General features: G+C 51.4%; 1 protein-coding gene across 1 annotated transcript in view; it reads left to right on the top strand.

Moving 5' to 3' along the window:
* SFXN5 (sideroflexin 5) overlaps positions 1 to 21182 on the top strand; it is a 144115-nt gene extending 122933 nt beyond the window's left edge. Inside the window, exons 13-14 of the mRNA XM_007952605.2 lie at positions 4879 to 4996; positions 21105 to 21182. Coding sequence (XP_007950796.1) covers positions 4879 to 4996; positions 21105 to 21182 — 196 coding nt within the window. The remainder of the gene's footprint in view (positions 1 to 4878; positions 4997 to 21104) is intronic.
* The last annotated feature ends 464 nt before the right edge of the window (positions 21183 to 21646 follow it).

The following is a 21646-nucleotide window of genomic DNA, read 5'->3' as shown; positions in this document are numbered from 1 at the left end:
GGCACCATCTAGTTCTTCTGGTCTCATAGTCGTATAGGCTGCAGATCGGATGGTGTTACCAGTCGCTAGGACTAATTGTTTCCATGAATTTTTGTTTTCTTCATTCTTCTTTGCTCTGGATGAGGAGAGACCTATTGTTGCATCTAAATGGCAGCGTGCTAGCTTTTAAGATCCCAGTCGTTACTTGCCAAAGTAGGAGGTGGAACAGTGTTTTATATAGTATGTTATGCCAATTGAGCTTGATATCCCCTGCAACTATGGTCCCAAGCCCGCATGTTCAACTACTTGGTCCCTCTGGGTAGCTGGCTGTGACCAAGCAGTGACCACAATCTTCCCCTTGTCAACTCTACTATACACTTGGGAGTTCTCATCATTCACATAAACTTATAGGACCATTGTCGGAGGCAGGGCTTCTGTCTTCAAGGCTGCTAAATCCTGAACCTTGGAATTTACTGTGGCCTGTCATGACTTGTTGGTTGGCATCTGAGTTGGGTTTGCAGAAAATGGTGACTGGTTTATGGGTTTAAACTCAGGACTTGGGGCACAGGAGGTAGGATGGAGATTGTTCCAGGGAAATTGTGAACTTCCCTGGCCCAGGATCCACCTAGAATCTAAGGTGCCACGCGGTCTGGTTCAACTCAGGGTCCAAAGAAGCCCTCTGGTAGTGGGGAGAGAGGTTAACCATTTGATTCTCCTGGCAGTTTTGTATTTGATTGGTCCTTCTCTGGAGCTTCTGGGAAGATTTCTAGGGAGGAGAAAGAGTCCAAACCAAGCTTCTCCAGAAATACCAAGATGAATGAGGTCTAGTCTGTGCCCTCAAAGACTTCCTCATCTAGCATATGCCTAGGAACTGCTGGAGATCACTGGAAACTGTGATAGGAGAGGCAGAGCAGTGTAGCACAGGGGGCTGAGACTCTCATGTTGTTGTTGTTATTTGCCATTGAGTTGGACCCGACTCATAGCGACCCCTCCTTGGGTTTCTGAGGTGGTATCACTACCGGAAGTAGATTGCCCCATCTTCCTTCTGAGGAGTGGCTGGTGGTTTTGAACCGCCAGCCTTCTGGTTAGTAGTCAAGTGTTTTACGCACTACGCCACCAGAGCTCCTGAGACTCATAGGAGAGCTAAATCTGGGTTCCTGCTCCATTGCTTTTGGCCAGTGTGACACGGTCTTATAGTCTCCCAGAACCTCAGTTTCCCATCCGGAAAATGAGGACGCTGCTCCTTCATCATCTGGTCCACTACAACTTTGTACTTTGTGCCTTCCAGCAGACCCTTTGACTCTCTGCAGTGCCCCCCGCCTCCAGCACCCCTTATAGTGTCTAGATAGGAGCGCTAATGGCAAGGGTGTCTGCTGAGGACGCAGAAGGGGAGGACAGCCCCTCTCTAGGAACCAGGTTGGGTGAGGGAGTCAGACTGCCAGGGCAAAAAAGACAAAAGAACGCTTACAAAGCAGCCTACTTGTAAATTAATGGAGTGCAAACTAAAACTCTGCTCCAAGTGCTGAGGGAATGTGCAGCTATGGGGGAGACAAGCTGTTGTGTGGTGGGGCCAGGGGCTGGGGCGCCCTCTCACCTCTCATCCAGGCCTCAGTTTATCCAGGGGTCCCTGGGTTTCCTGCTAGGGTAAGAGAGAGGTAGAAGCTCAGCATATTCTTGAGTCTGAGACTGAGAGGAAAGATTCTCAAGTCAGATGTGACAGAGTCTCTGCCCTCAGCCCAGAACACTGGCCCCCCCTGTGAGGGGATGCGCACAACCTCCAACACACACATACACTCACAGTCAAACACAGATGTAACAGGCCTTCAATCTTAACTGCACCCTCCCCAATGGGCTGCACAGCACTCACGCTCCAGCTTCACACACATCCTCCAGCGCATTCATCAGCAGAGCTGGGAGGGAAGCAGGTTTTAGACCCAAGGCTGGGAGAGAGAGCAAGACCCAAGATCAGCTCCCACCACCACCTGATGTGATGATCCCTTCAACTTAGAAACAGGTGCCTGTGCTAGACCAGGAGGGCCTTGGCTCACCTTCCAGCCCTGTGCCCTGGGCTGGGCTGGCCATTGGTCTGCAGGCACCACAAGGGGCAGAACTAGGGGCCCAACACACCCTCCTCAGTGGGTTTCCGAGGCTGCTTCTCATCCACCCTCATTCCCTGGGTTCCGGGTCTTTCCTTTCTCCCAGGCATTCTCACATCCCTCCATCTGCATATTTTAACTCCCCCAGCTGCCTTTCCAATCTCTCTGCCATTTCCCTCTCCTCTTCCCCTCCCCCGTCCTGCTGTGTTCACTCCCGCCTGCTCTGGGCTGGGACTTCAGGCTCCTGCTTGGCCAGAGCCCCGTGCCTGCCTCCTTCCAGAGTTGAGAGCACAGTCTGCTTTCCCAATAGGGAATTCAGTCCAGCCACCCCACCCCTTCAGAAGAACTAAGGTCACAGTGCCCCACCAGGAGGTCCCAAGGACTGAGCCCAAGCCTGCCCTCACCTTGCAGGAAGGGAACTTCAGGCTTGCTCCCTGTCACCCTCCCCTGTCCTGCCCTCAGTGATCCTTGGTGACCCTCAGGGAAGTGCCTACTGGGACTTCATACCCTTTTCTCCCTCCTGTCTCAGTTCCTGTGGCCAGCCCAGCTGGACTAAACAGCCTCACCCCCCAAAGATGCCTCAGAGCCTGGGCTCCTGGTGTGCTGCATTTGAAGAATGAGCTTATGCATCCCACCTTTGTTGATCTGCTTAAGAAATTGGCCAGAGTTGAAAATTATCTCAGGGCCCCTTCATGACTCCTGTGGAAGCCCAGGAGGCCCTGGGCAGAGTCCATGGGTGGTGTGAGGCTAGATGGAAGGAAAGGGAGAGGAGGGGCTCTGGGTCAAGGCAAGGGGGAAGTCAGAAGGGCTTGAGCGGCTCTTAAGCCTGTGCAAACTCCGCCTTTGCAATCTCAGGCTTAATTCAGCAGCTGGACAGATCTTAAGGAGCTTGCTGGCATAGTGGGTAAAGCATTTGGCTGCTAACCAGAAGGTCTGTGGTTCAAACCCACCAGCTGCTCTGCAGGAGGAAAATGAAGCAATCTACTTCCATAAAGATTTACAGCCTTGGAAACCAATGGGGATCATTATGAGTCAGAATCAATTTGATGGCAATGGGTTTGGTATTTTGGTTTGGACAGATCTTGGGGTCTCGATCAGGGGTGAGGGCTGGGGGAGAGCCCAGCCACCAGGACCCTCCCTCTTGCTCTCATGGACCATGGGCAATAACAATAATAATTAATAAGACATGATTTCTGAGCACTGCTAGGAGCCCTGGTGGCACAGTGGTTAAAGCACTCAGCTGCCAACCAAAAGGTCTGCAGTTTAAACCCACCAGCCACTCCACAGGAGAAAGATGAGACGGTCTGCTTCCTTAAAGATTTACAGCCTCAGAAACCCTATGGGGCAGTTCTACTCTGTCCTATAGGGTCATTATGAATTGGAATGAACTGATGGATAGTGGGTTTCTTTTTGTTCTTGTTGCTTACACATAATTGGATCATTATTGCTTCCTTAATAGGAACATTCTGGAGCCGAGTTTCTCAAGAGTGGTCCTGGGATCACTTGTCTTAGACTCCTAGAGGGCTATTTAAAATGCAGATTCACAGGTCTGGTACCACTGGTCAGGCCCTGATGCAGAAGGCCATTGAGAGTCTGCATTTTTAACCAGCTCCTCACATGGTCTTGCTGCACACTAAAGTTTGAGAACTGCTGCCCCATTTTCTGGCTGCTCAGGGATTCTTGTCCCAGGAGATGAGGATGGTGCAGGGTTTGCCTGCCCCCACACTGAGGCCCTGACCCCAGGAGGACCCCCACCTTGCCTGTGACCCCAGCAAGCCCTTCTCTTCTTCACGCCAGCTGCTGATCACACAGAGACTAATGTAGTCACCCCCATCAGATTAGTGCTCACCTAACATCTCCTGGCAAATAGGGCATCATCCATCCTGATGGCACATCCCATCTCGGGCTTCTCCAAGTGGAGTGGTTGGTGGTTCCCTCTAATGGGCCCGCTGGATTGTGCAGGGTGTAAAGCTATGATGAACAACATGGTGAAGGTGGCTTTGCCAGCTGCTGTGGCCCCCACTCTATCTGAGGAGCCTATTTTGTCACAGAATTAGAGGACTCAGGCCCCTTCTCCTGCCCAGGAATCCCACCTTTGAAGCCATGGAGAGTGGGTACCTGCTGTGAGATGCTGGGGATGAGGCTGGCAAAGGGTCCTGAAGGTAGGAGCCCAGACAGCTCAGGTGACAGCACATTGGGAGTTAGGAGTCCAGGCAACAGATCTGCCTGCTGGCCCTGGGCAAATCAGTGCCCCTTCTCTGTGGCTCTTGGACCAGCCTTGACAAGGTAGCCAGTATGGCATCATCTGTTCGCACACAGAAGATCATCCTTCCTGGCTGTGTGTGTGTGTGTGTGTGTATTGGGGGGAGTGGCTTATCTTCTTCCCTGGACTTGGCATCTACTCTGGTTTGTTTGCTATTTAATTACGTGCTGCCTTCGAGAGAGGTCTTACTCTCCTATAATCTCCCCAGGAGCAGAGGCCAACAGCTTCATCTGTCATCTCCCCCATATGTGACCCTACTGGCACAGGGATAGACACATGGGGGGTGAGTGGGTGCCCATAAGTGCTCACCTATGATTTGATTTGGTAAGAGTTCAATCAACAATATTCTTAGAAACAAGGTTAGCAAGAAAGGTTGCCAACTGGGAAAGACCCCAAATACAAAATTCCACCATTACTGTTTAGCTACTGGCTGTAGCCTATGGACCATGCTGCCTTGGCCCTGAGACCCTAATTACGACCCAGTATGTTGGTGAGCAACCCATCTCAGGGTCCATAAGGCCCCCTCTTTTCTCCCTACAGGACAGCTCTCCTGCAGGCGCGCCCCCGGCTGCTCCTCCCTGTGCAAAGCCTCGTGTGCCTGGCAGCCTTCGGCCTGGCCCTGCCACTGGCCATCAGCCTCTTCCCACAGATGTCAGAGGTCAGTTGCAGGGGGTGGCTCGTGGGCAGAACAGGGAGGGGCACTGGTGGGTCTAACATTGGGTCATTTATTACCAGTTATCAGTCGCCATTGAGCAGACTCCACAACTCATCGCAACCCAATTCTGTGTGTGTTAGACTAGACTGTGCTCATGAGGTTTTCAATGGCTGATTTTTTTTTTAATTTTTATTGTGATTTGGGTGAAAGTTTACAGAGTAAATTCATTTTCCATACAGCAGTTCACATGCACTTTGTCTCATGACATTGACTGCAATTTCCCACAATGCAACAGCTCTCCTCCCACTTCCTCCCCATAGTTACCTCTTCCCTGTGTCCTTCCCTCCCATGCACTCCTGCCCCCTGAGCTGTCTCCCTGTACATAGCCCTACTATTCTCCCATGATTGATCTCTCCAAGTAGTATCTGCCTCAGGTAAATGTTTATCAGTGGCTGATTTTTCAGATCACCAGGCCTTTCCACTGAGGTGCCTCTGGGTAGGCTCCAACTGCCAACCTTTCATTAGCAGCTGAGCAGATTACCTGTTTGCACCACCTAGGGTCATGTATTAACAAATACTTATTCAATGCCAATTACCTAGCACTGTACTGTTGTTGTTGTTGTTATGTGCCATTGAGTTGGACCCGACTCATAGCGACCCCTCCTTGGGTTTCCAAGGCAGTAACACTACGAAAGTAGATTGCCCAACCTTCCTTCCGAGGAGTGGCTGGTGGGTTTGAACTGCCAGCCTTCTGATTAGCAGTCAAATGCCTTAGTCACTACGCCACCAGAGCTCCAGCACTGTATTAGACACTGAGATTATAGCCGTGAATGAGATTGGCCCCAGCTCTGATCTCTCAGGGTTGAGGGTCCAGCAATGAGCACAGTGATAAACCAGACGATGGCAAATGAAGCGTGAGGACTGTTAGCATGGGAGAAGTTCCGCGGAATGTGAGAAGAAAGGGCAAGGGGACCAAACCCAGTGTAGAGAGAAACAGCAGGGTCTGGAGGATGGGATGGCACTGGCTAAGTGAAAAGAGGCCTGAGGGAAGCACACAGGCCAGGGATCAACTGGTGCAGAGGTTCTGGAGTGAGGCAGCACACTGTATGTTCCAAGAATCAACCAAAGGGTACAGTGCAAGTAGGGAGAGGAGCAAGATGAAGTGGGCCAGAGGAGGAGGGCCAGGGGCCAGGAGGTGGGGCTTGGGACCTCAGAAGCCAAAGCAAAGAGAGTAAATGTCATCATTAGGGCCATGGAAAGCAGGACTACAGATTTCTGATTTTGAGCGGTCCCCGTGGCTGCATGGAGGAGGCTGGATTGGAGCTCTGGAGGAGAAGGAACCATCCGGAGGCTGTGGCGGGCATCCAGTGAAAGATGATGGCAGCTTGGCCCAGGCTGTTGGCATTGGGCATCGAGAGAAGTGGGCCTGTTTGAGACTTAGGAGGCAGCTTCATCGGGATTTGGTGAAGAGCTGAATGTGGTAGGGAGGGTAGGGAGGGACAGGGAGCTGGCAGGAAAGCACCAGCTTTCTGATTTTGAACAACCAGGCAGATGTAGGCACTACTCAACAGCATGGAGATGCTGGCGGAGGGGCAGTTGGAGGGAGCACAGCCTGCTGAGTTAGAGGTGGGGCTTGAGGTGCCTATGGAATGTCCAAGTGGAAGTGCCCTGTGGGAAGCTGGCACCGGGTCAGGAGCCCAGGAGAGAGGCCTGGGCTTGAAGGACAGAAGTAGAGCCCACTGGCATAAAAACAGTCATGGAAATGAGGGCAGGAGGTGGGATCTAGGCAGGGTCCAAGGAGGAGTGGCCAGGGAGGTAAAGGTCACAAGGCAGATGGCAGTCCACAGAGTCAGGTACTCCTGCACAGTCAAGCTTTGTGAGGCCTGAAAAGTGTCTCCATGTGTGTCCCAGCAGAACTGCCCTCCATAGGATTTTCAGTGGCTGAGTTTTTTGCAAGTAGATCATCAGGCCTTTCTTCCAAGGCACCTCTAGGATGTGCTAAGACCTCCAACCTTTTCCTTAGCAGCTGAGCATGCTAACCGTTTATTCCACCCATGGACTCCAAGAGAAGGAGAAGGTGAAAATAAGGGGCCTGGGCTGGGGTATTATCCTCTCCTGTGAGACCTGGAGGACCAGAGTTCAGAGTGGGAAGTGTGATTCAGTCTCCTGGCCCTGAGGTCCTTAAAAAAAAAAAAAAAAAAACCCACTGCCATCAAGTGGGTGGCTCATAGCAACCCCCATTGGGTTTCCGAGGCAATAAATCCCTATGGAAGTAGATTGCCTAGTCTTGCTTCTGCAGAGTGCCTGGTGGGTTTGAACCACCAACTTTCTGGTTAGCAATGCGTTAGGCACTGAGGTCCTTGGAGGATGGGAACTGGAGTTACTTTCACCTGCTTAGCCCCAGAGTTCATGGAGGAGACTATGATAGAGGTGGCCAAGGCACACAGGGACGGGAAGCCTGGTGTGTGATATGTCCTTGCAGCACCCTCGTGCCCACAGGGCCCAGCCTTGGCCTGAAGCCAGGCCTCCCATCCTCCAGAGATAAGCTGACCAGCAACTACCTGATGCAGTCTGGGAACTCCGCAGAGTCGAGGGCTCCAGGTGGCTTACAAGTTTGGAATATGGTCAAGTTCTCAGTGGACCCGCATCTCCATCCCCAAAGGCTGGACACTGCACTTCCTACTGGCTGCATAGGAGAGAGGACCCACAGCAGAGAAAACCCCATGTCACAGAATTGGGGACCATCCCAGTTGTAAGAAATGTTCAAGGTTATTCAGTTTACCTTCCTCCTGGCTCAGATGGAGAAATGGAGGCCCAGAGCAGCTAAGGGACCACCCCAAGGTCACAGAAGCCAGATGCCAATCTCAGAAGAAACCCTAGGTATCCACACTTCCAGTCCAGAGCTCTTAGGATATCAGGCATCTGATTTTCCTTTGGTCCATTTTCTCTCCTCATTCAGCCACCTTGCCAACCCTGTGGTAGTGGAAAAAGGAAGTAGCTCGGGGCAGCCCCATCATGAGACTGTGAGTCTTATGTGAGTGTTCCCTTGGAGAAAGTAATGGAGAGACATTTACCCACCATGCCTCTGGCTCTGCTGCAGAGATGGTTTGAAATGAGCTAAACCAACTCTCAGAGCCCAGGCTTCTCTTGTCCTCCCATACCTGCTTTAAATAGGCAGGGAAGTTAGTTCTGCTGGGTGACTAAACAAAATCCCTCTTAATGCAACCCAACCCATACAGTCAATGTGTTTGTCAGCTTGGACAGGAAGGTAGGGGAAAGATTTTCAGAGCTCCTTCCTCAGCTGCATCAACCCTGAAAGGATGCCAGCCAGCCAGGGTATTATGGGGTATTTTGAGACCTGTCTATGACCTGTGGTACCAAAGCTATCAGTCAGTTGGCTGAGAGGACCTCGTTCCCCCCATTTATCCTCCCAATTAATTCTCTCTAACGAGGTGCTTCTTCTGCCTTATGGGGATCATGTCTCATATCCTAAAAGCCAGTGGGATTTGCCACAATAAGTCTGGACTTGCTTGGCCTGACCCAACCTTGCCAAAAGCCACCAAGATTGTCAACAGGAGTATTCACTGGAACACTAATTAATTAATTGGGGGACTTGGAGATAGAGTTTAGGAACTGGTTCCTAGAGTGGCTGGCATGCAGTGATTGGTGTGGAGTTTCCAACCCAGGAACCCCAGAGGTGAAGGGGAGAACTTCAGTCCCCCCCTTTGATTCCTAGGAGAGGGTTATATCAGCTCTTTTCAAATTAGTATTTCTGCTTATTACAGTGGAACTGAGAGTACAATTGCAAATAATAATAATAGCTACCATTTATCAAGCATCTACCATGCCAAGCGCCATGCTGGGAAATCCACATGCCTTATTGTGTTAAATCCCTCTGATGCCCTTTGAGAGTCCCTGAGTGGTGCAGATGGTTAACATGCTCAACTGTGAATCAAAAGGTTGGAGGTTCAAGTCCACCTAGAGGAGCCTTGGGAAAAAGTTCTAATAATCTAATTCTGAAAAATCAGCCATTGGAGACCCTATGGAGCGGTTCTACTCTGACACATATGGGGTCATCATGAGTCTAAATTGACTGTGACAACTCGTTTTTAATACCTTTAGAGTTAGAAATATTATTGCATATCAAGGTTTGTTATGTAGACAGATGTGTGTGTCCACAGCTCTGGGGAGAGATTTTGGCTGGCGATATGGATCTCGGGGATGGGGTGGGGGAGGTTGGTACATAGGGGGTAGTTGAAGCCAAGGGAATGGGGTGAAGTCACTATGGCAAGAGTGGAGGAAGAACAAGAAGGAAAAGGAGCAGCCATGGGTAGGGGGAGATCTCAGATGGAATGGCTTCAAAAAACCAAGGAAAAGGACCAGGAGGGCCTCTGTGGAGTGAGCTACTATAGAGGGAACTAGAAGGAGTTGATAAGACTTTACAGCTGGGTGAGGTAGCTAGATGAGGCGATCTAGGAAGCAAAATGGTAGTTGGTTTTCACACTTTCTTCAGAGAAGTGCACTCAGGGATGGGAAACCATTGGAGAACAGCAAAGAAAGTTTTACTCGCTGGGTGTTCTGAGAGGGGAGTTGAGGGGCTTGGACAAAGACCAATGATGAGAAAGAAATGAACAAGACAGAGGGACCTTGATTGGGGTCCCTGGGTCCCATGACAGAGGGACCTGGTTGGCTACAGTGGGGAATGGGGATCCAGAGCACGACAATCCTGTGAGGTAGGTACCATATATTATTCCCTGTTTACAAATGAGGAAACTGAGCCCAGGAGGATTAAATCTCTTGCCTAAGGTCCAGAGTTGGCAATGATAGAACAAGCTTTCTACCTGGGCAGAATTATTCCATGCCTTCTCCAACCCATCCCCATCATTATAAAATGAGAAGGCCCAAACCTGAACTTCAGACAGCTCAGTGTTGAGTTATCATAAGGAGCATTCGAGGAGGCCCCTCACCCACCTTCTGCCCTTCCCAAGTGGCCATTTCTTAGGGCCTTTCTGAGTAAGTGTTCCTACCTTTGTTTCCTAACCCAGAGCTGCAGAAGAATGGGAGGCTAGTTGACCAGCAGGGGCTTGTATGTGAGACCTCGGGAGCAGGGCCTGGCAGGAAGCATGGCTTCTGGCCTGGTGGGTCCTGTGCCCCCAGAGGTTGAGGTCTGCTGTGGGGTGATAGCAAGGCCCACTCAGCTAGGCTTTCCTCAGCATGGTTGGGGCTATCTCAGTCTCTTGGCACCCAGACTCTTGTCTCATTGTTTTCATTTTCTTCATGTAACCAGGATGGCCATATAATACCCCCAGGGACCTATGTTCTAGTGGGGGAGACCAAAAAACCAAGAAACAAGAAATATCAGGTACTGGTGAAGACATTGAAGAAAATAAAACAGAGGGCTGTGCTAGCACTTGGCCAGGGACTGCTTGAGGCTGGGGAAGTTGTGGGGGCCTCTTTATGGTATGGTGGGGCCTGATTTGAGGTGGCCCTGCCCACTGTGGAGACTAGGAGTTCCAGATTCTCACTGTCCTCTCCCAGACACACATGCACGCACACACACATTAGTACCCCACGTCCCTCAGGGAAATGTCCAGGGTCCAGTCTCCAGGCCCACAAGCTTGGCTGCCACAAGAGGCTGGACCTGGCAGTTGTGAATGTTCCTCCAACTCTGACAGCCGGTTCCCTACCTACGAGCACTTCTAACCCTGTTGAATGAACCTCTTGACTCCCGGGAGCAAGAAGCAGTACCTTGGCCAAGACCCCCTCCCCACTTCCCCGCCTCTGTGCCTGTCTCCATCTTTCTTTGTGCCTCTTTCTCCTTTCCTTGATTCCTCTGGGGCCTCTCCCCCCACCAGTCCCCTCTCTTTCCCCCCACTATTCCCATAGGAGCTCAGGGGCTGGGGAACGAGGCTGCACATACAAGCCGGAGCCATTGTTAGACAATCTGTTTTTGTCTTCATCTTGTTGGCAGGCGGCAGGAGAGGAGCAAAAGGTTAATGAGGCACTGTGCAGCGGGATTACTGCACGATCGGGCGGGCGGCGGGCGGGCGAGCCAGCCGTGGTGACAGGGTACTAATTAGGAGCAGTTTAACAGGAGGAAAAAGTGAAATCTCCTCTTCACCAACTGTCAATAATTAGCTGATTTGGTGAGGTTGAAATGTGTCCACAGGAGAAGGTGGAGTTTTTCTGTGGATGGGTGAATAGTGGGGACCAGAGGGCCCCTGGTGGCTCTGTCCTGTTCTTAGGTGTTGGGTCTGTGGGGTTGTCCTGAGTTCCCCCAGGCCTGTCCTCATGCCCTCTGGCTGGCATCTCTCAGCCCCAACTCTTTTATGACCTTAGGTCTCAGCTTCAAAGACTCAGCTTCCCCAGCCATAAGATGAAGTTTGTAACTAAGTTTCTGTTTGGCTCTGCCTATTTGGATTCTGGAAGTGAAACTAGGAGACAGGGCCCTGGTGCTAGAGTCAGGAGATCTGGCAGCTGGCTGTGTGATCTTAAATCCAACGCTGACTTCCAGTGCCTCATCTGCAGCATGGCTGAGGTATGTCTTGTGAGTGGAGCTGGGGACACGGAGAGGACCCCTGGATGCTCACTCGGGATCTCCTGTCCTTCCAGCAGCTCCAGGGTCAGTGAGCCTCTGGCTTGGATGATGGGAGGCTTGCTCAGTGTATGTCTTTCCGTGTGTCTCTCTCCGATGCACCAGCTGTTGCAGGGGCAGCATGGGGCCGAGGAGTCAGGTTCACTAGCTGGGAGAGTTGTTTCCTGTTTGGCCTGTTTTCTCTGTTGGCCTGGCCCTGGTGATTGTCTTGTCGGGCTTGTTGGCCCCTGCCCTTTGGCCTTCCCTGACACCTCAGCAGCACCCCTCCTCCCTTTGCCCCTCCGGCTTCTACTGAACACCTTGACTGGAAGAAAAGGTATCATCAGAGTCCCCCAGGGCTTCCTGCTAAGAGCCTCCATTTCAGCCCTGACAACCCTCCAACCACCTCCCTTTTGGCCTGGCCCCTCCTCACTTCAGCCATTCTCACCTACTTCCCAACATAATGACTTCCAACTTTCAGAGTCAGGAAACAAAGAGGCACACCTTCCTTGTATGGAAAAAGAATTTGGGTATCCATGGTAGATTTCAGAATCTCCACCAAATCTCTCCTCCCCCTCACCAGCCTTGAGGAAAATGGTGGTTTTGTTGAACCAGCTGACTGGGCAATTGTGACCCACCAGAGGCAAATATCTACCCCAGCTTGTGTTCTTTTTTCTGAGGAAGAATTTGAATTCCTAGCCAAGAATGAGGAAAAGTTGAGAATGAACTCAGGTTCATATTTAAGCTATTCTAGAAACGTCCTCATCTCCAAGAAGTCCTCCCTGATGAGCCCACCATGACCTGTCTCATCTCACACATACAGATCGTGGTAGTTCACCTTTCTTATATCCTATCTACCCCTCAGGACAATAGTCCTCTTACCCTTTCTCAGCATAGGCTATCCCTAAGGCTGAAAACCCACTCTTCACTTGTCAACTCCTAATGGAGGGCATGGTTCATTTTGGGTTCAACTTGACTTTGTTGGTTGGTTCCCGCTTCTTCCACTCTTTCAGGACTGATGTGCAGCAGGAGGCAACATCTCGGGGTCATTAAATCCCTTCTAAGTCCACAGCAGCACTCACTGTCCCCCAGGGCAAGGGAGACAGTCTCAAATCCATCTCCTATTTTGCTTGGAAATGTTTGTTTTGGGGTTTTCTCGTTTACTGGTTTAATCAGCCCCTACTGAACTCCAAAATGGGCTATTTTTGCTGTCAGAAATCTGCCACCTCCCCGCCCGCTGCTTTCTTGGAGTTTGCCCACAGGACCCCCCCAGGAGGGATGGATGGGAATGACAAAGCTGCTCAGAGCCCAGGAACGCCAACGCCACCTGTCATGTTGCCTGTTCCCTACACCCCCACTCCAAACCTGCGCGTGCACACAGACCCACATGCAAGTGCACGCACACACACACCAGTGACTGGCCTCAGCAGGACCACCTCTCAGCCTATCCCTCTCTGGTTCTCCTTTCTAGAACCCTCTAGAGTACCTTCTAGCCAAATTCAGGGTAGGGAGGGAAGAGGTTAGGTTGTACAAAAAGCTCCAGTTGAGAGGTAAGTGCCAAGTGTTTAGAACATGCCTGACCCACAGCAAGGGCTCGGCCTATGAGCCATGAGGAGCCACAGGAGAGAAATACTGGGATAACCCGGGGTCCTGCCTTCATTACGCAGTGTTTCGTAATGCATTATGCAGGTTTCTAGTCTGCAAAGGACTCTCCCACTGGTTTCTTGATTATACCCAACCTCAGGAGGCAATCATCCAGCTGCACACCTGGGGAAACTGAGGCCTCAAGGCTGAGGAGATGGAGAACAGAGAATGATTCTGAGGTGGGTCCACCAGAGGGCAGTCAGGAACAGTGCAAAGCTCCAGTCATCTGCCTAGTGCACCTAGCACAGAGGCGCTTGAGGAGTTTTAGCTCAATTTGATTCAACTTTCATTGAGGACTAACATTATACAACACATGGATACTGAGCTGCGTCCAGTGACGTACAACTTAAGTCAAGGGGATAACCGCTGTGCTTACAACTGGTTAGAGTACACGTCAGCCTAGGACTGAGGATGTGATGGAGATGGAAACAGTTCTGTGGCACTACAGGCTGCAGTAATGGATTTGGGCTGAGAAGATCAGGGAAGGCTTCCTGGAGAAAGCAGGAGAGCAGCTGGTGGGTGAGGGACCTGGAAGAGGCCCTAGAAGGCCTTGAATGTCCAGCCCAGGAGTCTGGTGTTCATTGGGAAGCTGTGGGACTCCATAACCAGCACAAGAGGCCTGACCTAGGAGTTCAGGCTCAAACTTCAACTGCTGCCCAGCCCCAGTGTAACACCCCTGCCCTCCAAGGATACTCAGGTTAGCTTCCCTTCCTCAGTGATGGAGTCTGCATATGTGTGCCTGAGCAGGACCTGGGTTCTACCCACACCTGGTGGGAAAGGGTAGGATGGGCTGCCCAGTGGGCAGGCTGACCCTAGGCCTGGCAGAGGCCTCAGGCATACAGGGTCAGCCAGGTGCTTGGTGGGCTTTGGATCCTGTGACAATGTTGCCATCACCTACAGATCCTCGGAGACCTGGGTGCTGGGTCAGGACAGGAGGCAGCTTTGAGCTATGTCACAAGGTCATGCTTAACACCCCACTCCCAGCCCTGTGCCTTTGAAAAGAAGGCCGAAAAGCCACCAGAAGAAAGGCAAAGAGGAGGAAGTTCTTTGTAGTAGGTAAAAGCCCCTGAGAATGGGGCACAGGCCGGGGGGGGGGGGGGATCTGGTTTCCTGTTTATGTCTCTGCACCTTAGCTCCACGTTCAAATATGTAAACTATCCGCTGGCGCTGCTGCAGGTGTGTGTGTGCCAAGGCTGCAGACACAGAGGTGGCCCCAAATGCATTCCTGACTCTGGCCCCCACCCTGGAGACAGGTAAATAGCTCAGCGTTAACCCTTCCCAGGCCACAGAAGGCCAGCAGGCTGGAGCCAGTAGACCTGGAGGTGCTGGGGTGGTTGGGGAGAGACTGGACGTGGTGCTCAGTGTTATCTGGCTCTCACCTAAAATCCAACGGGAAGTCCACTTGGGTGCTATCAGCTGTGAGGGGCTGCATGTTTTGAGCAGAGTCTGTAGGATGGGGTTGGGGCACTAATGTGGGGAGGGTTCCTGATGAGGGTGCAGGTTCTGCCTTGGAGTGAGGGACCTTGCTAATTTCATGCAGGGTGGGCATGTTATTTCAGGCAGGAACCTGTCAGTTTATTCCCTCTTTAATGCAGGATATGAGGTGGGGTCCTTCAGCTGGTGGGCTTCTCCTTAGGCACTTGACAGCCAGTCTCAGAAGAGGTACACAGTCTGGGATGGGGGCAGATAAGCAGGCCCTCATCTTCCCAGCACCCCAGAGTTTTTTTTTTTTTTTTTTTTTTTAACTTCAGCTTCCTCAGTGATCCCTGCAGTGCCCACCCTCCAGGGCTTTGGCTCCCCATCTCAGATACCCCTTCCCAAGAACCCTCTGCTGGCTGGCTATCACTTGCCTGAGGGGGAGTCACCAGTGCCTGCATTATGGAGGAGGGGAGTGGGCTCATGGATGCCTGCCTGCCCCCAGCTGGCAGCCTAGGGCCTGGGTCACCCATTTGCCCCGTGGCCTCTCCTTTTGCAGCCTCCTTTCTCTTCATCTTCTCTGTAGAAGAGCTCCTCAGAGCTCGTTTGTGGTCCCATCCAAGCCCCTGCCTTTGACCCACTCCCCTAGCACTCTAACCTTCACTGGCCCAAGAGCTGGTGGTCCCTCCTCTCTCTACCCATCCCTCTCACTATGCCCTGGTACCTTTTTCCCTCCCTCCAAACCCTTCCTGTGAACCACTGTGGCCACCACACCATTTGTTCTGCTGCCCACGTGGTACCTAAATCCAGCTTCTGCTGCTTGCCCATCAGTCCTCCAGGCAGCTGGAGGACCAAAAGAGAACAGCATAAGCCCTTTGTTCCTACCTCTGGGACCCTGGAGCTGGTTAGGACAACAGGAGGTGGCAGTAAGTGTATCCTGTTACCTTCACCCCAGTACCTGAATTACATTTATTTACTGGGAGGCCCTGGGCCCTGGAGAACATGGTTCCCTTTGGGGTGACTCAGCCACTTACACCCAACCCCAGAAGAGTGATCCACACGTCATGAGAGACTTGCTGTCATGGTAGACAGGGGAGAAAAAAATAGGTCTGGTCAAGCAGGAAGCACAGCAGTCCCTGCCCCAGCCTCTCCTGCCTGAGCCCAGAGGTAAGGACCCCAGTGAGACCTAGAAGATAGTAGGCCCTTGGCCAACACCCAGCCATGGCCAGAGAAGAAAGAATTAAAGATTGGCCAGTGGAGTTGGCTCAGGGTGGGAGAGAGGGCTGTGACCAGCATTGGCACTGAGAGGAGAGTGAAGAGACCTGGACCCTAGGTGATCTCTAAATCCAGTTGCCAAGGCCAAAGCCTCTCAGTCCTCACTAGGAGCACTCTCAGAAAAAAACTCTGTAGCCTGGTGTCCATGACTGCCGGGTATATTTGGCTGTCTGTTGTCTCTGCCACCCTCTGTCACTGTTTCCACTCCTTAGGCTGGTCCCCCCCAGGCCGCCATCATGGGCTTATTCCCTTCACCCACCCCTCAGAAGTGCGTGTTCCCCAGGCCTTGGCACCCTCTCCTTCCATCTGCTCTCTTGGGCAACCTCCCCCACTCTGGAGGCTCTGGCTGTGCTCACACATCCCAGGCTCTTGCTCCTGCCCAGACCCCTGCCCAGAGCTCCAGAACCCTGGACCCATCTGCTCCTCAGACCTCTCCATCTCAAGGACCCACAGGCACCCAGACTCAACATAGCCAAGCCTGAGCCTATTGCCATCCCACCCCCCACAACCTGTTTCCCTCTTGTATTCCCTGTGTATGAGAATGGTATTATCAGCCACCCAAGCTCCAGAACTAGAATTAGGAGTCATCCAAGGCACAGTCATCTTCAACTCCTCCCTCTCACCCCCACATGGAATTGGTCATCAACTCCTATGGATTTCATCTTCAGGAAAATCCCCAAGCACCCTCCTCTCAGCAGGACCAGGGGTCTCTCATGGACTTTTCCTACATGCTCCCCGGGAGGCTTCCCTACCCCCTCACTTATTAGCCACCCTCCACACCCAGTGCCACCAGAGAGACCTTCTAAAACTGAGTCTAGGTCATAGTCCACTCCTGCTCACAATCCTCCCATAGCTCCCCATTGCTCTCAAAGGACTGACACCTTCATGTGGCCCACAGGGCCCCACTTCCATTTCCTAACATTCCCAACATTGTCCACCCCAAACAGGACATGCTGGCCAGTTAATGCTTTTCCCTTCACCCAGCAAGCTTTTCCCACCCTCTCTTATCAAACGCCTCCATTTGTTTCCTGGCCCACCTTCTCTGGGAAGACTTCCTTCCTTGGTCCTCCCATCAGTGAGTTATAGCCCCCACCTCACCTCAGTTTCCATGGCACTTTGCTTATCTATCTGAAATCCATCTGCTTTCATTGTCTGAGTGCCTCGAGACCACGCACCTCTCAAGGGCAGGGCTAGGCTTGTGGGCGCACGTGTGCACCTGTGTGTGTGTATGTGTGCACGTGTGTGCCTGTGTGCACCCCCAGCCCTGTTGCGTGGCATTGGCAACCAAAAATGTCTACTGACCTGAGGAAAGATTGAATTAAAACAGAAAGACTTGAAAGCCATCTCTGTGCCTGAGCCCCTGCTCCCAAGTGCCTCAAAACCCTATCCCAGGAGCCTACCCACTGCTTGAGTCTCCCCCATGCTTCCCTCCTACCTGGTACACACAGCACAGCAGGGAGCCCAGGGGTGCCTGGGCTGTGGCAGCCTCCACTGAGAAGGAGGTTTCAGTCTCTACAGGGTCAGCACTCCTCAGGGAGTGGGCAGAGTGGCCCGTGGCCTGGGCCATGGTCCTCCGCCTTGGTGGTGAGCAACCTCTGATTTTAATGCGGGCCTCAGTGCTTCAGTGAAAGCCGGCATGGGAAGTTGCTAATAATGGCACTAAAATAAAATATGCTACATCTGTTATGGGTAGCAGAACAAAATTAGCTGCTCACACCTCTGACATCCAAGATGTCTTAACTTAAAATACTCCTTGGCTTACTTTACATCATTTACTGATTATATTTAAAAGAAATACAATTTTGCAATTACTGTTCTTTCCAGCGTGATATCTATGCATCATTTTCCTTTTATGTTTATATATTTCTCCTTCATTAGTGCAGTCTGAAGGGTGATTAGGATTCTTCAAACATTTTACAGAGGTTAAACGTTGATTAAGATTTAATTATTACTGTAAATAGCTTGGAATGACATATGGTGCAAAAGCCTGACATATGTGCATTTGAATAAATGAAGTGCTATTTCCCAGGATGCCTCAGTAGCTGTTTAACAGCTTTCCCGAAGGGTTATGTTACACCTCATGGTAAGATTGCTGGGATGTTATATTTTGTTGGTTTTTGCAGCTGAAAGCTAAGAACAGTTTTCCAGTTTTTTAAAAACATTGAATATTTTAAATACCTAAATTGTTTTGCACAAATTTTTGCTAATTTGTCTAACTAGGTTAAACATTTTCAAAAGCATTTAGATTTTTAAGCGTGGGTGCTGTGCATTGTGTCAGTGGCAGCATGGGGACGAGGGGAACTGGTAGGGTGGGGGGGACACGAGGCCGGCAGGGATGGGGAGGGAGAAGGTGGCTTGAGGAGAGGGGATGGGGAAGAGGCCTAGATCCTGAACCTAGCTCTTGTCTGTTTGGCCCCCTCAAGTGGTTAGAACCTGGGTACTGGGGTACCAGGGATTATGGAGGAAAGGCCCCGTCACCTCCAGGAGCCCCACATGCCCACCTGCCCCAATCTATAGGAGCTACGTCTTGTCTGGACTCTGATGCGTGCAGCCTGGGCATCACTGAGTTCTGTGCAGAGTCCTGCCTCCCTAGCCAGACTGAGTTCTTACGTGACTTGGACAGATCTGTCCCACCTTCTGACTACTCCCCTGGGTTGTCATGGCTTGACATACAGCAGAGGCCTGGGACCGAGTTCAGCTCGGATAAGTTACAAAGCCCATGCCCTTCCTTGACTGCCTAGCATGGATGTCAGATGGAGCCTCTTGCTTCTGACTTCTTTCAGGTTTTGGGCCCAGATATCCCCACAAGCTCAGTCCCTGTAGCTGAAGACCAGCGAGTGTCTGGGCTGCTGGAGGGCTCCAGGGGGATCCCATCCTCCCAGAACTTTCTGCCTCTTTCCATTCCACTCATTTATTCAACACTCCTCAAAAACCTTCTGTGTGCCAACACTATGCTAGGCTTTGAGAATACAGAGATGAACAAGATAAACACACTCGCTGCCTCATGGAGCTTGCAATCTAATGTGGAGAGCTAGCCCCAAAACAGTGTGATACACTGCTCGGAATAAGTGCAGAGAGTGGTGGGTACATAGGAGAGCCTGGATGAGGGAAAATGTCTAAAGTTGAAACATGAACGATCAGCCAGAGACGGGAAAGCAGGGGTAGAGGAGACAGAGCAGAAATGAGGGAAAGTATGTTTCTGGCAGAGGGAGCAACAGCTCAGGCAAAGACTCAGGTAAGAAATAGCCCAGTGTGTCTGAGGAAGTGCAGTAAGTTATGTCCAGCAGTATCTTCAGTACAAAAGGAAGATGGTGAGAGGTGGCAGGGTTAGAGAGTACAGGAATCTGGACATGATCCCTGTAGGCAGCAGGAGCCACTGAACCATTTTGCAGTAGAGAGAGGCATGATCTGACTTGCATTAGAAGACTTGCACTAGCCATGGTGGGGGTGGATGGAAGGGGTTGGAGGAGGCTTTGGGGTGGGGAGCAAGAACAAAGGGACAATGAGGAAGCTCCAGGGTTTTGAATCAGAGCACTCTTGGATGATGGTGTCAGTCCCCAGATGGGGAGCTTGATTGGGCAGGGGAGAGAATGAATTCCATTCTGGTTTACATGAGTTGATCCCAGGTGCCTGTGAGACACTCAGATAGAGAGGCCTAGTGGGTCTGCAGTTCAGGGTAGCAGCATGGATGGAGACACCTTAGATCTGGGAGCCACCAGCCGGTGAGATGACCCAGGGGCATGTGCAGAGGAGAAGACCAAGCCCCACGGACCCAGCAACGCAACAGCATTGCTCAGAGGAGGGAGATCAGTAGAGAGGGAGACGTACAAAAGATAAGACAGTGTTTCAAAGAGGGAAAGCTCAGCAGCATGTGGCCCTCCTGAGAGATCAAGGAGTAGGAGGCCTGAGAAATGTCCAGTGAGTGGAGCAAAAAAGAGCATGGCAGTCACTTTGTAGAGAAGAGTTTCAGTGGAGTGTGGTGGGAACAGAAGCCAAATTTGCTGTAGGTTGAAAAGTCAGTGGGAGGTGAGAAGGTGGGGACTAGTAGTATAGACAGCCCTTTATAAGGAATTTGGTTGTTGATGAAGAAAGAGACCTGGCAGTTTCTGGAGCATGACATGGGATCAAGTGAAGGTTTTATCTTGTGGAAGTTTCTGGTGTGTTGACATAGTGACGGGCAGGTGTCAGTAGACTACAGAGCTGAGGAAGACTGATGATAATTCAGGAGTAAGCTCCAAGAGTGGATGGAAGGAGATAGAGCCCAAGTTGGGGATCTGCTTCCCAAGAGGAGGGATACTGCTGGGGGGTAACAGGAGGGCAGGTGTGGAACAAAGTTGTGGACACAGGTAGACTGTGGTTTGATGATGGGAAGCTGAGGGTGTTCCTTCCTGATGCCTTCTGTATTCTCCCTGAAGTAGGAAGAAGGCTCATCTGCGTGGGGATGTGAGAGTGGCCATGGCTAATAAGAGCAGAGAAGGCTTAATGGGCATCAGTGGAGAATGAGAGAGGGAGTTGAGCAGGACAATGGATTGTTGCTGGCCACTGTGAGGGTCCAGCCAGTCAGCAATGATGAATTTTGAGTGGCCTTCATCAGGCTGTCAGGTTCAAAAGTAGAGAAGATGGATGGATGATTGGGTTCACCCAAAGCAGGATTTCCACCAGTCAGAGTTGGAGGGACATATGGACAGGGACTGGTTGGCATAATGGCCCATGGTGTATGAGTTGGAGGAGGGGATGTGAAGACAGAGATAAGGAGCCCGAGGCCTGAAGGCTGGGTGGTTTAGAAATGGCGTTGCTGGAGGAGTAGGAGAATGAGGTCCAAGAGGGTGGGGCTTGGACTTAAAAGCATCTGGATAGATGCTGGATAGATGTGGGTGGTGACCAGGTTCAGGGTGTGGCCCTGGAAGTAGGTATCTGCAGTATGGTGAACAGGGTCCTTGAAGATAAGGGGGATACAGAACTCGGAGGCCAGAGTTCACCCACAATTTATTAAGGAAGAAACACAAACTGGCTGGAAGGGAATCTATGAACCACATGTGAGGAGGTCAATAGAGAATGAAGACACATCAGTAGAAAGGGTACATGGACCTTGGCTGGGGGTGCACAGAGGGGTTAGAACTAACCAGTACTCCCAGTCTCCCCACTTTTCCCTACAGACCCCTCTCTCCTCACCTCTCCTCTGTGTTCTCACTCTCTCCTCAGATCGAAACATCTCAACTGGAGCCTGAAATTGCCCGGGCTACGAGCAGCCGGACAGTGGTGTACAACAAGGGGCTTTGAGTTGTGGTGGCTGGCCTGGGGATGGAGCATTGTCTGGGCCAGGGAGGTGGGAGGCAGGGAAGGAGTATCACGGGGCTGCATTGGCAGGGAGAGGTGTGCAGACATCTTCAGCCCTGGGCCATTCCCGGGGGTACTGGACTGCAGTGGTAGAGTAAACTAATCCATTCACACTTTAACTTAGGGGAGAGGAATTCTGACACATTTCCTATAAAAATTAATCAAGTGCATTTCTGGGCCTTATGTGGGGTTGCCACACAACTCCACTCAGCACAATTATGTGTAAAGCTGAAAATTTGTAGAGTGCCCACTGGGTAGAATTAGGGTCCTTTTATACTTTGATTTCTTTTTTATTTTTATTTTTTATCAGAATTGAGTCTTAGCCTGGTTTGTGGCTGCCCAGAAGTGATCTTGGACAGGTGGTAGGAGCAGGAGCAGGCCTGGAAGTTGGGTTGGTGGTGCTACAG

This window comes from Orycteropus afer, unplaced genomic scaffold (assembly GCF_000298275.1).
Source record: "Orycteropus afer afer isolate SDZICR_OR568_19922 unplaced genomic scaffold, OryAfe1.0 scaffold00354, whole genome shotgun sequence".
NCBI lineage: Eukaryota > Metazoa > Chordata > Mammalia > Tubulidentata > Orycteropodidae > Orycteropus > Orycteropus afer.
Note: the sequence above shows the minus strand (reverse complement) of the source record. Positions and strands in the feature narration are given on the sequence as shown.